Source organism: Mastigoproctus giganteus, chromosome 6, assembly GCF_048544385.1.
Source record: "Mastigoproctus giganteus isolate SK-2022 chromosome 6, ASM4854438v1, whole genome shotgun sequence".
In the NCBI taxonomy this organism is placed as follows: Eukaryota; Metazoa; Arthropoda; class Arachnida; order Uropygi; family Thelyphonidae; genus Mastigoproctus; species Mastigoproctus giganteus.
Genome location: NC_143580.1, coordinates 230190443 through 230205283, shown reverse-complemented (window position 1 = coordinate 230205283; position 14841 = coordinate 230190443). Strand labels below are relative to the sequence as shown.

Genomic DNA, 14841 nt, shown 5'->3' with positions numbered 1-14841 from the left:
GATATTTACATAATTACAATAATAAAATCTCCTAGAACATGGTGCCATCTTATGTTTTTTTACTCTAGCAGATGTTCAGATCATGAGAGAGAGAGAGAGAGAGAGAGAGAGAGAGAGAGAGAGAGAGAGAGAGAGAGAGAGAGAGAAAAATAAAATAGATATTTTGCTCTGGCTATGCTACAGTTTTTTCAGCATTAATATGATGAATTATGATGGATTATTGGCGCCTCCGTAGCCAGGTGGGAAGGAGCAGCAGTGCGTAACACATGCTTCTTGATTAGACCGGGGTTCGATCCTGTCACCACCAAATACGGAGGATGCGGAAAGGTCAGGGAATGACCACCACATACAGGTGACCCCCACTTAACGCTGATGATTTGTTCCGGAAAAACAGAGTGCTAAGTGAATCCGCGCTAAGCGAGCGCCGCATTCCCATAAGGTAACATATGTATTTGTGAGTTGCGGTCGGTGCCATAGGATATTTCCTAATCAATAATAAACGGTAGTGAAAAGATGCACAAATGTCGGTCAAAATATTTAATATTCAAATATTTGTACATATAAAATATTCTGCATTACATACGTCTATAATTATGTGGTAACTACTTACGTATCAAAAGTAAACTTAAAATTCCAATTAAAATAATGAATTTATTTGATTTTAATTGAATTGATGAATTTAATCATGAAAAATGTGTCGATTTTGGGTTGAACTTTGGCCCTCTTCCAAATAAACTAAAAGGGGTATTAATTTTAAATCCCCCGCAGAGTTACCACCCAACAATAAAGTCAACCGATCCTTCGCCGCTTTGAAACCTGGCATGTTTTTTCTTCTTTCAATATGAAACTTCTTTTAGGCATTCGTTTCCACAAAAGTCCTGCTTCATGTATGTTAAAAACTTGTTGAGAAGCATAACACATAATACCCCTCTTCATTAACTTTAACAAGTTCTTTTTTGAAAGTTTCAGCTCCTTAATCTGCACTTGCGGCTTCTCCCTGGATTTTAAATCTATTCAACCAGCCCTTACTAGTTTTAAATGGTTCCACATTTTTTTTTATTTTAGGTGAGTTTTCTTCAGATCATCATATTGGCTGATCTTTCTCTCTCTCTCTCTCTCTCTCTCTCTCTCTCTCTCTCTCTCTCTCTCTCTCTCTCTCTCTCTCTCTCTTTTTTTTTTTATAATATTTAACTTAACTGAATTCTACATTGGATATTATCTTCAATAAAATCCTAATAGCCGGCCTATCCCTAGTTGCTTGCAATGGAACAGCTATCTTTCCCGCTGCTAAAATTAATTCTTTATTTTTTTATAATTGTTCTTACAGTTAAACTTTCAAGTCCTAAATTATGGCACACATCCGCTTGTCTTTGACCGGAATCGATTTGCTTCAAACCATCTAATTTGATTTTCAAATTCAGTGTTTTTCTTACATTTATAGTTTTCGTACTGCGCCCAGACGTTGTTGCTTTTTCATTCTTATCGGCCATTATTAACTCTTCGAAAATGTAACTGCATTGGTTGCATTAATTATGATACAATGTTCGAGTAAACTGTCTGTTAAGCACGATGTCTAAGTACTGAGTGATGACTAGACTTCGGATAAATGCATATAACGCAAATATTACAAGCAATATACTTGATCATTTTTTAAAATGTTGTCTCGGAACTATGTAACGAGTGACTCTACTGCAACTAAATTAGTGCGCGAGAAAATTTCACTGAGCGTGGGAAACGTTTTAATGCTGTTTTGATATTCATTTTCAAGATATCGACTCCATCAAATGAAACGATTTCGTTAAATATGCCAAAAATGCAATCTGTAAAAGGCGTTATAGTCAGATATGGGTTATAATATAAGAACAGCGTTATAGCGAATCAGCATAAAGCGAACCGCGTGATAAAGGGGGCCTGCTGTATTCCCGGAACAATATGGCCTTATTTGCTAATGCTCCTAAAAAAAAACCAAATAACAAATAACAATGATGGATTATTAATATGATGACTCATTCATGTTTCAAAAATGCTTTGAATCATTGAAATTAAAAAATATCTCATTTATAGTTTTCATCTGTGAATTACTTAGTTTAATTGCAAGAAACTGAAAAACCGAGGTTAAGATGCCAATATATGATGCAATATTATGATTGACATCATAGATATGTTTAATAATATACTTATGAGTGAAAGTGATAGTTATCTATGTACGAGTATATAATAAAAATTATCACTTTAAATAACAGCAAAATTTTTGTTTATTTTCTTGAATAAATCAAAGATAAACAGAGAAAATATGAGATGTAGAATATCATCTCATAAATGAGATGTAGATTATATCCCAAGTTTCCCAGACTAGAGAATTAAAGTGTAATAATAAATATTCTTCATTCATAACTACTCACTCCAGATATTCTATGTATATTTTTAATTAATAGGTCAAGCATAATAGTAGCATTTTCACCTGTTACTGATTTCTAAATAACTGACTTTGCCTCAATTGGTGATAGTTTATTCAATAATTTATTCAGATCATTCTAAAAAGGAAATTTTGCAATTTTAGACTCGAAAACATCATGCTGGAGGATCAGAAACTTATGGAAAACAGTGGCAAATTGGTGACATAGTTGGTTGTCTTCTTGATCTTCATGACAGAACAATAAGTAAACAAAATTTTGATTTTTTTATTATATTTTATTGACGATTATATTTCATACTATATATATATATATAAATATATATTTAGAAGCAATATGTGACGTTGTTAGATATTGCTTATGCAACCATTTCATTCGCTTTCACTGATATGGTTGCATATCAGTGAAAATAATAGTTATCTATGTACTAGTATATAATAAAAATTATCACTGTAAATAACAGAAAAATATTTGTTTATTTTCTTGAATAAATCAAAGATAAACAGAGAAAATATGTAATTAAAAAAAACCTTATTAGCTGTGGTAGAGGTCATGTCCAATGGTCTGTAAAATGACTCTGGTTGTGGAACAGTCGGTGGATTTTTGGCTGCTGTAAAGGGATAAGTATTTTTAATTTTTATCATATTCTTCATTAACTAATATAATACATTGTATTTTACAGAGATATTAAATAGGTTTAGTAGAATTCATTGGCTTCTTATTTTGAATTTAACCAGCGATTTTTTGAAGTTATGACTCCTGGTGTTGGCTTCAATATTGTTGAACTAGCCGTCATATTGTAGTCGATAAGAAATAGCGTAACGCAGTGGTGAGCTATAGTGGGCTCGCATGGGCTTGCAAGAGCCCATTGTTATTTTTTTTGAAAATTTGCGAGCCCATTGTTGAGATTTATTTTACAAGTGAAATCCTGAATGGAATTATTGAGTATCCAGAACCGAAACTATGGTGGGGCGAGCGGGGCCCCATTCCCAGCATTTTAATGGCGCAATCGATCGGTTATGAATTTTAAAATTGCTTCATTTTTGATTTAATTACAGTTGGACCTCTGTTTAACGAACTTCTTTATAGCGCATTTTTTTGATTCCCCTTGGTAATTACATTTAAAATAGTTTCTGTTGAATGAAGAAAATTTTCATGTAACGAACGGATTAGAAGAGACAACTGTGTATGCATTATTCTCACCTCTGGCCTTGAAGCAATTTAGGTAATTAGAAAGTGCGAATTAAGGATGAAAGGGATTACCGTTTCACAATGTTAGTGGTGTCCATAAAACTATGCAGTCACATACCGAGAAGTCGCGCTAGTCAATATGCTTTCCATAGCCAATCAGAGGATTAAGAAGATTCTCGACACAGATTATAGCCTCTGGTCAACCTGTGTTGTGGTTCCCCTTTACTCCTACAAGAAGTCATATGTTTTTGGGAGAAGTGAGTGATCCTTGCCTTCCAGTAAATGTCTCCTGTCTATGTTTACATGGTCACAGTAGCTGAATATCCGTGTGATTTAGATATTTTGCACAGTATTCAAAGAACTAGTGGGAGAGTAATGTAAAGGAGGTGGGGGGAGGATTTGAGGCAACTGAGATATTATATAAACTTTACGAAGATGAAATGTTGGCAGATTTTGAAACTTTGTCGAGCCTTTCACTGTGTAGAAAATGTTCTAAAATATAATGACATACAGGCAATAATTAAAAAAAAAAAAAACTATCACCAATCTCCAAAAAACTAGTGCGAATTAAGGATGATTGCTAAAGAACTTGATGTGGAAACTATAAAGATCAGTCGTGATTCGGGCCACGACGGGCAGCTTTTAGCTGGCAGATGGCAATTGGGGGTTGGGGGAATCATCCTGCTTTGTGCAAACATTTTGAATCAGAAGTTAAATATTCAGGATTATTAAATCGACATTTAAATTTGGAATTTCTTAACCATTTAGCACTAATGGTCAACATCCTGCAAGAGCTCTCTTACCTTTCAGAAGCTTTACAAAATCACAATGGTAAAAGCATATAAATTAATTATTCGAACTATCAATGCTATTGATTAATTTGAAAAATTCTGAAGGAAATTATGAAGCTAAAATTGAGAGCATGTTGAGGTGGAAACAATTTGAAGGAATCAAAATTGAAATTAAAAAAATTACATCGTGACAAGTTATTAAATGCATTGTTTTATCCTTAAAGGATAACTTATTAATGGAACAGGATGATTTTAAATTAAATAAAGAAAATAACGATACCATTGAAAAAAATTTAAACATATGCTACTCGAAATCGTAAATTTAAAAAAACATTCATCTCAGTGGCAAGACAGTGAAAACCAAATAAGAAATTTAAGTTTTCTAATAAAATATGAAATAAAAATTAATGATTTTAGAGATTTTGTCGAAGACAGTTTATCTTTAAAATCGAGTGAAATTCCCTTTTCAATTAAGAAAGCCAGAAATATCTTTGAAACCATTGCCATTAGCAGTGCTGAAGCTGAGCGAGCTTTCAGCATAATGAATACTGTTGAGTGAATGAATAATATTGACAATTAAACACATTGCAGATTATGATTATCATACATCTAAATGGAAAACCTTTGCTTCAATTTGATCCGGATCGTTACGTCAAATCATTCCTCTGTAATCATCACTCAACTATTGAGCAAAGCAGAAAATCGACAACAAATATTAATGAATAAGTAAATTGGCAATTTTTAGAATAAAATTTTCTTGAATATTTGTGAAATAATTTTTTTTCATGTAATCTGTGATTTTTTTGTGATTTTTTCTAGAAAGTTTGTTTTTTATGTAATATTTGTTTTTATATTGTGGAATGCTTTGTGCTAGTTTTTATGTTATTTGTGATATGGGAAATATTTCGTGTTATTTTTTATTTGCAATATTAAAATTTTATCATGAAAAAAATATATCCATTATATTTACCTAGTTGTTAAAAAAAGTCAAATAAAAAAGTTGCGCATATGCCGAGCACGCGCGGTAGATGTCCTTCGCATTTCTTTTAGGCATTTTGATTTGTATATATCGATTACGAAATAAAAGAGCTTTTTTATTGTAAATATTTTATTGATCATTCACAGAATTTCATAATTTCTGGAAGACAAGATACAATGGATTTATGATAAATATCTCTGTAAAATAGCACCGATTGATGTACCAATCTTGTAGTTGAAGCGACTTACGCAACTGTTAGGGGCACCTAACAATGGAATGTAACGAAAATGCGAGACGAAAAAATAAATTGTTGACAAATATTGTATTGACAAATTGTTGACAAATTTGTATTGTTGAAATCATACTTAATGCAGTAGTAACTTCAGGAAGCATGATTCTGACATCATACTATTCAAAAATTCTAAAAAGTTAGAACTCCAGACACCGTCGTATCCAGTTATCATTGTAAAGCGAGGCATGACGACCAGGTTTTTAAGTTTTTTTTTTTTTTTTTTTTAGATAGAACATTTTACACATTCACTTATATGCATTGTTAAAGGGGTAATAAGCCGCAACTGTCACCCCCCTAAATTTCCTCTGACTTGAGATATCATACCGGTCACGATAAATGCGTCACGCGTTATAATCACAGTACTAGTAGTGCGAGCGTGGGAAGTGCCTCTAGTGCAAGCTGCGGATGACGTCACTTCTGTGACCGATCAAATTTACTCGGTAGAAAGTCGGATAAACTGGGAGCCCATTGTTAAAATATTCACAGCTCACCACTGGCGTAACATATATATATTTCGAACTGATAGTGTAAGCTATAAAGTAAAACTAGATAGTGTAATACAAAGCACTGTATTGGGAATCTGTTAGCTTATTATAGTATTATCAGTTAATCAAAAATATTATTATTCTTATTAAATTTCATTGTTAATTAAATTGTGTTAAACGGAAATCATGACCTTGACTAGAGCTGCAAACCAAAGGTCACAGACTAGCAAGAGTGCTGTGACTCGGGGGAGAAATGAAGAGGGCAATTCTCCAACGCATCACAGTCTCAAAAAATGTGTGAAGTATGAAATGTTTGCCGACTTTTCTAAAACAGTACATGATCTAGCCAAGGAGGATGTCTTTGTGTGTGCTTGGTGTCTAGAGTGTCAAGAAATTAGATGCCAACTCAGTGTTCTGATGGGCATCTGTGAGAGCTTGAGGTGTAGGGTAAATGCCCTTGAAGAAATTAATATTGAGGGCACTAGGGCGGAAGAGAAAAGACGGTGGATTTTTGGCTGCTGTAAAGGGATAAGTATTTTTAAATTTTTACCGTATTCTTTGTTAATTAACATAGTACATTGTGTTTTACACAGATATTAAATAGGTTTAGTAGTGTTTGTTAGCTTCTTATTTTGAATTTAACCAGCAATTTTTGGAAGTTACAACTCCCAGTGTTGGCGCCAATATTGTTGAACTAGCCGCCATATTGTAATCGATAAGAAATAGCTTAGCGTTTATATATCTTGAACTGATAGAGTAAGATATAAAGTAAAACTAGATAGCATAATATGAAGCACTGTATTAGAAATCTGTTAACTTATTATAGTATTGTTAATTAATCAAAATTAATATTAATCTTATTAAAATTTGTTGTTAATTAAATTGTAATTAAACAGAAATCATGACCCAGACTAGAGCTGCGAAGCAAAGATCACAGACTAGTGAGAGTGCTGTGACTCAGGGGGGAGAAACGAAGGAAGGCGCTTCTCCAACGCATCACAGTCTCAAAAAATGTGTGAAATGTGAAATGTTTGCCCACCTTTCTAAAACTGGACATGATCTAGCCAAGGAGGATGCCTTTGTGTTTGCTAGGTGTCTAGTGTATCAAGAAATTAGGTGCCAACTCAGCATTTTAATGGGCGTCTATGAGAGCTTGAAGTGTAGGATAAATGCCCTCGAAGAAATTAATACGAGGGGCCCATCAAGCTCTCAGCTGCCCAGCTCAATGGCAGAGCTCACTCCTGTGCATTAGGCAAAACAGAGGCAGAATGCGCTGGTCCCAAAGGAACTAGTTATTGTTGGTGACTCCATTGTCAGGGAGATGCGAATATACTATGCAAGAAAGGTAGATGGAACAGGACCAGAGTATGTCTGCCAGGTGCAAAAGTTGATGACGTTGTAGAACAGATATCAGTTTTTAAGGGCATAAAAGGTGATGTTGTTGTTGTTGTACATGTTGGAACCAATGACATTAAGAGTAAGAGATCTGCAGATTTACTCAACAAGTACAGATCAATGTTGAAAAAAAGTCGTGAGTTAGGGTTGAATGTGAAAGTGTCTGCAATTCTGCCCAGACATGATAGGAGGGAGTATATGATGAGAGCCTTGTCAATCAATTCGGCCCTGGAGAGATTGTGCAAGGCTCAAGGGGTAGAATTTTTTTCAGCCTGGTCTGTGCTTGTTGACAGGAGAGACTGCTTCTACAGGGATGGGATACACTTAAATAGAAAGGTGCAAGAATATTTTCTGATGCTATTGAGGCAGTATTAGGTGGGTTGGAAAACTGCTAGCTTGGGGGGATACACAGAGAACCCCATCAGCATTGAGCAAGCTCAATGCTGATGGGGGTTCTTCCTCTTGCTCAAATTACAAACCTGAGGGAGCATAAACTGAAATTGAGGAACAATAGTTGTCAAATAGATGTGTAGAAATTTGTGATTAGCCAGCGGGTAGTTGATTGCCGGAACAAAAAGATCTATCTGTCGTGGAAGTTGATAGCTTAAATAAATTCAAGAAAGAAGTGGAGAAACATTTGGTGCGAATGGGTGGTTGAAATGTGAAGGTGGTGTTTTTTTTTTTTTTTTTTTTTTTTTTTGGCTGATGTATAAGCTTGTGTCATATGCATCTACTAATGGTAAATACTTACAAGCAGTGTTTGTTATTTTTTGTTAGTATTAGCTCATTATCCTTTTAGTGCAACACCTAGGAAGTTTATTGTTGTCATTGTTGTGCTGGGTACATTCTTATAGTTATAATTTCCCACAACCCTATAAGTAGATATCTGGAACTTAGCAATACGAATACCATTTAAAATATATTTATTTTCTCTACATTTTGATGTTTCACTTTTATTTTGAATAGGCTACACTCTAAATGGAGAGTTGCTACTTGATGCTATGGGTGGAGAAACAGCATTTTCAGATATTCTTGTTGATGAAGGTTAGTTTTCATTTGAAATTTGCATGGATAAAGTATATAGTTAATGCAAATAAGTGTTTAGTTTGTGGTGTGTTATTTTAACACCACATCACTTTTTACATTGATCAGCCACATATTACATGGCTGACCAATGTAATTAATTGTTTATGACACTAAATATAAAGCTGTAAATTAATTTATAAATAATGTATGTTGTGGAAGATAGTAACTGTAATGATTACATGTGATTCATTAAAAATGTATAACAGGTAATCATCATGGTTGCTGTCTTCAGCACCATATGAAGTGTGATCAAAAAGTTCAGAGAATGAAAAGTTTACCACCTGTTCTGATGGATTTCCTTTAAAGCAGTCTTCTTGATACTGCATACAGTGTATATTTCACTGCATCTGCAATTTTTGAAAGCATTCCTGATAGGTTCCATTTGGAATTACTGATAGTTCGTGTGTTGCATTCTGGATACAGTTGTAGAACTGTTTTGTGAGAGAAAGCAAAAGAAAAAAAGCAGCCAGAAAAGTGGGCTTCAAAAAAAAAAAATAAAATAAAATAAAAAAATAAAGAACAGGGAACTAAATCTGTTGAGTATGGTAGATGGAGGATCACAGTGATTTTTTAGGCCTTCACAGCTTGCAAAATTTGAAATTACTTATGTTTTATCCTGCAGAGCAGTGGCTATTTTAAGAGAATACCAGCTTACCCATTGTTTTTATATTTTTATGAAAACACCAAACACAAGAGGTATTAGAACCTACGGTACTTGGGTTGGAGGTTGAAAAGACGAAAGAAGATATTTGTTGACATTAGACCTGAACTTCTTTAGACTGTAATTTTCAGGAAATACATATGAAGGAAGGTTGTTCCAGAAAATGGCAGTTGAATGAATAAACGAGGAAGATGAAACGTTGGTTCCGTGAGTTTGAAGTTGGACAGTAAATGGATGTTGGCTGGTGGTGGCACATGTTCAGACTGTTTTGAAAGATAGAGCGGGAATTATAGAAGACAATTCAGAACAACAGTTCCCATAGAAGTATCTGTAGAAAAGCACGCAACAGAAACAGTACATCTATGAGACAGCGAGTAGAGACACTTTTAGAGATGAATCATTAATTAACCTAACTGCCCTCTTCTGAATGGAATCTAGAAGCCTGAGAGAGGTTTTGGGGGCACCTCCCCAGATGTTTGTTGTTTGTTATTTGGTTTTTAGGAGTATTAGCAACGAAGGCCATATTGCTCCGGGGATATGCGGTGGTCATTCGCTGACCTTTCCATATCCTCCATATTTGGTGATCACAGGCTCGAACCCCGGTCTAATCAAGAAGCGTGTGCTACGCACTGCTGCTCCTGCCCACCTGGCTATGGAGGCGCAACCCCCCACCCCAGATGTGGGAACAAATAACCCCAGGGGCACACATCTGGTGAGTATGGGCTTGGCACACCCAGGGTCCTGAGCTGGATATCATCATTCTTCTCTTCCTTGATTCCTTTTTACTTCTGACTCTTGTTCTCTCTCTCTCTCTCTCTCTCTCTCTCTCTCTCTCTCTCTTTCTCTCTCAGGGTAAGTCAGAAAATTTTTTTTTTGCTGGTGCAGCATAAGCCTCAGGCTTCCTTGCACCATATGGCTAGTAATAATAATAATAATAATAATAATAATAATAATAATAGTTCATGGTAGGGCAGATTTGCTATTTGTACAGAGTGAATAGCTGTTTGTAAGAAGAGTAACACCGAAAGTGAAAAAGAAAACCAAGTTTTTTAGATGCAGAGGAAGCAAAATTGTAATGTGTTTGTGCCAAGAGAGATTAGAAGTCAGGGTAATATCCAAAAGAGATATATCATCTTGCCTAGAATTTGGAGTGTCACCAAAGATAAGCATAGATAGGAGCAGAAGAATGCTTTTTGCAAGATATAAGACAAGACTGAGTTTCAGAAGGATTGAAATCAACTAAGTTATCTTTGCCCCACTGCAGAATTACCTGGAGATTAGCATTTAAAGAATTGGTAGCGGATATTCAAGAAGTTGAAACTGATTGAGCAGGGCAAGGTTTTCTCAAAATGGAAAGTTAAATGCAATGTGCTATCATCGGCAAAACTATGGATAGGATTTCCAGTCAATGGAAGAAGGTCATTAATATACTAGAGGAAAAGAGTGAGGGAAAGAACTGAACCTTGGGGGACCCTAGCATTAGTATAGAAGTTAGAAGACAGAGAGCCATCTACCATCACCCTCAGTGAGCGATCAGAGAGAAAACCGGATAACCAATTACAAAAAACAGTTGGCAAACCATAAGATGGACGCTTGTTTAGAAGACCTTTATGCCAAACACGACCCAAAGCCTTTGAGATGTCAAGAGCAACTGCTTGTGTTTCTCCGAACTTTTCCATTGAATTTGTCCATAAATGGTTAACAAAAACCAGAATATCACAAGTAGTCGACACTGATGGAATCCATACTGGCAATTGTTGATCAGATGGAAGGTTTCTGGGTAGGTTAAGTTTTGGCAGTTAATTGATTTCTCCATTACTTTAGAAAGAGTAGAAGTAATTGCAATGGGACTATAATTGGATGGGAGGGATTTGTTCATATCCAGCAAGTTCCTTTTTAGACTGGCTGGATATGAACAAATTTCCAAGCAGAAGGAAAAACACCTTTGGAATAAGAAAGTGAAAAAAAGTGGCAAAGAAAAGAAATAGGTTCAGGAGCACAGGTTTTGAGAACAAGTGGAGAAATACCATCAGGACCTGGAGCTTTCTTAGCATCAAGATTTGTCAAAATCCTTCCGACATCCTTTTGACAGACGACCACAGGAGGCATTGAATGGAGTGTGTTGGGAATGGTGGGAGATGTTTTACCAAGATCATTAATATATGAGTTGGAAGAAAAATGGGATGCTAGCAGGTCAGCTTTATCCTTGGCTGAAGTGACAAGAGAACCATCTGGTTTTGACAGAGGTGGGAGCAGAGATGGGCATAAGTTGCGGCCAATAGCTTTGGCAAGAGACCAGAATGCTAGACTACCATTAGGGCAAGAAGCAAGTTTTCTACTCTTAGCCTGTTCAAAATCTAGTTTGGATTGATTAATAACTGCTTTACGATTGTTGTGAAAACCAAGGTTTAGATAAAGGTTGAGATTTTAAAGTTGAGTGTGGGATAAAGGATTCCATTCCTACAAGAATAATTTCACTGACACGATCTCATTTGGTCGGATTACTGATTCAAAACTTCTGATTTGACTTGGTCGGATTACTGATTCAAAACTTCTGATTTGACTTGGTCGGATTACTGATTCAAAACTTCTGATTTGACTTGGTCGGATTACTGATTCAAAACTTCTGATTGACATCAGAAGTTTTGAATCAGTAATCCGACCAAGAAAAAGAAGAAAATAAATCTTGCAGGTCATCCTGTTTTGCATTCTTGTAATGCCAAACAACATGATGTTGGAAATAGCCATGAGATAAAGGCTCCTTTGGAGAAGAGGCAATCTCCAATTTGTGATCTGAGGTGCCTTAAGGACCACTCACTTCGACCGTGTACTTAGAAGGGTTGTTTGAAAGAAAAAGGTCAAGTGTGTTGGCTGTATGATTAGGATTGTCCGGTATTCTTGTAGGTAAATGAACAATCTGTGCAAAGTCAGTAGTAATTGCAAAAGCCTCAGCATCTCGACCAGCTGGGTTGATGTGACTAGAAAATGGAAGCCAGCTGGAGTTGTGAACATTAAAGTCACCAAGGAAAATTACCGCACTGTTAGGAAAGTTGGACTGGAGAAAGTCAAGTTGCAAAGAGAGGAAGTCAAAGAGGTCCAAGTGATTATTGGAGTTGGGAGAATGGTAGAGACAACAGATGAATTTGACAGAATGAGGTAGAGAGATTTTAAACCAGAGAAGATTGAGAAGAGGCGATTCCAAATTACCAAGTCTCTGATAGGGAATATTGGAATGGACATATGCACAAGTACCACCTTTGAGGCGAAAGGAATCATACAGCAAATAATTTGGACATCTGAGATGAGCAGTAGTTGAAACAACCAATAACTGAGATTCTGTCAGAAAAAGTACATGGGGTTGGCAGACTGCAAGTAGAAATGGAGATCATTGAGATTAGAATTGAGGCCACGTATATTTGTGAAATGAACTAGGAAGTGTTTAAGAGGTTTAGACCTTTTTGCAGATAAGCTTAATCTATTAGTTTGACAATTCATGTTGTATTCAATAGTAAGAAAAAGTAGGGGGGGGGACATGCTGTACGAAGTAATGAGATTTTTGGATATGGCATACACATGGTAAGAATATACCCAGATCCTTGACATAACATGACCTTGACAATAATGCTTCCCCCCCCCCCGCCGCATACACACTACTTGGACTCCCTCCAGTCACTATCTGGCAGAATAGAGGTAGCAGGAAGTCTCCTAAAGAGTTACCAATAGGTTCGGTCAGGTGTACTAACTAGTGGCCGGCCTGCTAACACCGTTTTAGAACTGTACCCTCGAAATGTAAGGAAGATTGGATCTCGCCATGATGTCCATCATAACCTCAAAATGGAAAAGATGGGGAAGGGTTAACCAGAACTTAGCTCTGGAGACTAAACATGGGTTCCACCACTTCAAGCCTCCAATAAGCAAAGTGGTGGTATTTCACCGGTTGACGAGAGTTGTCTACCACCTAGTATTGCCTGGTAATACAGAGGGGCAGCATTCCTCCATGTGGTGTGGTCGCCACACCTCAAGCCCTGCTTACGTTGGTTCGTACCTGGGTAGTCACCCACAGTATGCTTGTGCATGGGGATTACCAACAGTCCTACCATCGTGAAGGTGCAAGCAGAGGATTTGGCTGTCACAGATCATCCGGGCTTCGCTTAAATTAGGTCCACTTGACTTGAGTCTCACCCGAATATCAGTTCCATTATTGTTTTAGACTCCCAAGTAGCAAGTACAGCTTGTCTGGCTTATCTGAGAGAACATCTGTGACAACCTCAAGGACCAAATTTATGTGTGAAAGCAATGATAAATTATTCAAAAACAACTAGGGTAAGATGGTAGATGTTTATTGACCTAGTGGGAGAATAATAACAATAATCTGAAACTTTAAAGAACTGCAGCATCAGTGCTTGTCTGGTACCATGCTATTCTTCAACAAAATCCAAATAGTTTCAAAAATGGTGGGGAGGCACCTGGCAGGTTCTCCCTCATTTCTGTTCAAAAACCATAAGAAAACCACTTCAGAAACTACTGCAGTAAAAGTTAAAGTATATTTAGGAATGTAGAAAAAAAATTTAGATTTTAATCATTGATTAACGGTTAATGTGGGAAAGTTATTTTCTAGGGGCTACACTTGGGTCAAACTGTTCACTTGTTTCTTGTTGAGTGGGAGTTTTTTTTTTTTTTTTGTTGTTTTGTTTTTTTCCTGTTGCTCTATTTATGACAACACCTAAACTTTGGCACCCAGAACCAATGCCACATGGGCTCATCCCTTAAGCTAGCCCTGTAATTATTTGCATTCTTCTTTACAATTCTGTGTCATAAATTAATCGGTACTACTTTTTTTGAATATGCCATGTGTTGTTTATAAAACAAAATTCACGAAAAACAAGAAGTTAAATGAATTAAAAAATTAACTAGAAATTATTTCTGGAGTTGAGATAGAAGGCATTTGCAGTAATTCTAAATGTCTTCTATCCCAATTTCAAGATCAATTTCCTTTTAATGGTATTATTCACTAATTACTTAATAATCAATCTCAACTCCAGATTGAAATTTATTATTAAGATTTATTACAAAATATAATCTCTGAATTGAATGAACTAAATTAGATAGTCTAGCTGATTATAATATTCATATTTTTTAGGCTATGTTCCAGCATGCACCATAGGAATAGGTCAAAGAGCCAAACTGGTGTTTGGGCAAGATGTAAATACCTTAAAATATTTTACTGCTTGTGGCTTGCAAGAGGGATATCAACCATTTTGTGTGTAAGTTTTAAAATGGTTATTTAATAACATATTTCAGTGAAAATATCTTAATAAATATTATAGGTTTCTTTTCCTCTCTTTAAGATTCTTAGAGGACAGGCAGTATTATTTCTTTGTATCATGAAATGAACAATCTTTCAGTGCATTAATTTTACAACTTGTGAGGAATCATATATGGAATTAAAAGATACTTGGTGTAGAATCTCAGTAAGAAATTTGTGAGCTCCAATGAATTTATGTGACGTCACGTTTTCCATTTGCATATAGGTCTCTCTCTCTCTCT

General features: G+C 35.8%; 1 protein-coding gene across 1 annotated transcript in view; it reads left to right on the top strand.

The window, feature by feature from the left end:
- RyR (Ryanodine receptor) overlaps window positions 1-14841 on the top strand; it is an 841404-nt gene that overhangs the window by 112913 nt on the left and 713650 nt on the right. Inside the window, exons 16-18 of the mRNA XM_090376454.1 lie at window positions 2561-2660; window positions 8514-8591; window positions 14435-14558. Of these exons, the coding sequence (XP_090232580.1) occupies window positions 2561-2660; window positions 8514-8591; window positions 14435-14558 (302 nt within the window). The remainder of the gene's footprint in view (window positions 1-2560; window positions 2661-8513; window positions 8592-14434; window positions 14559-14841) is intronic.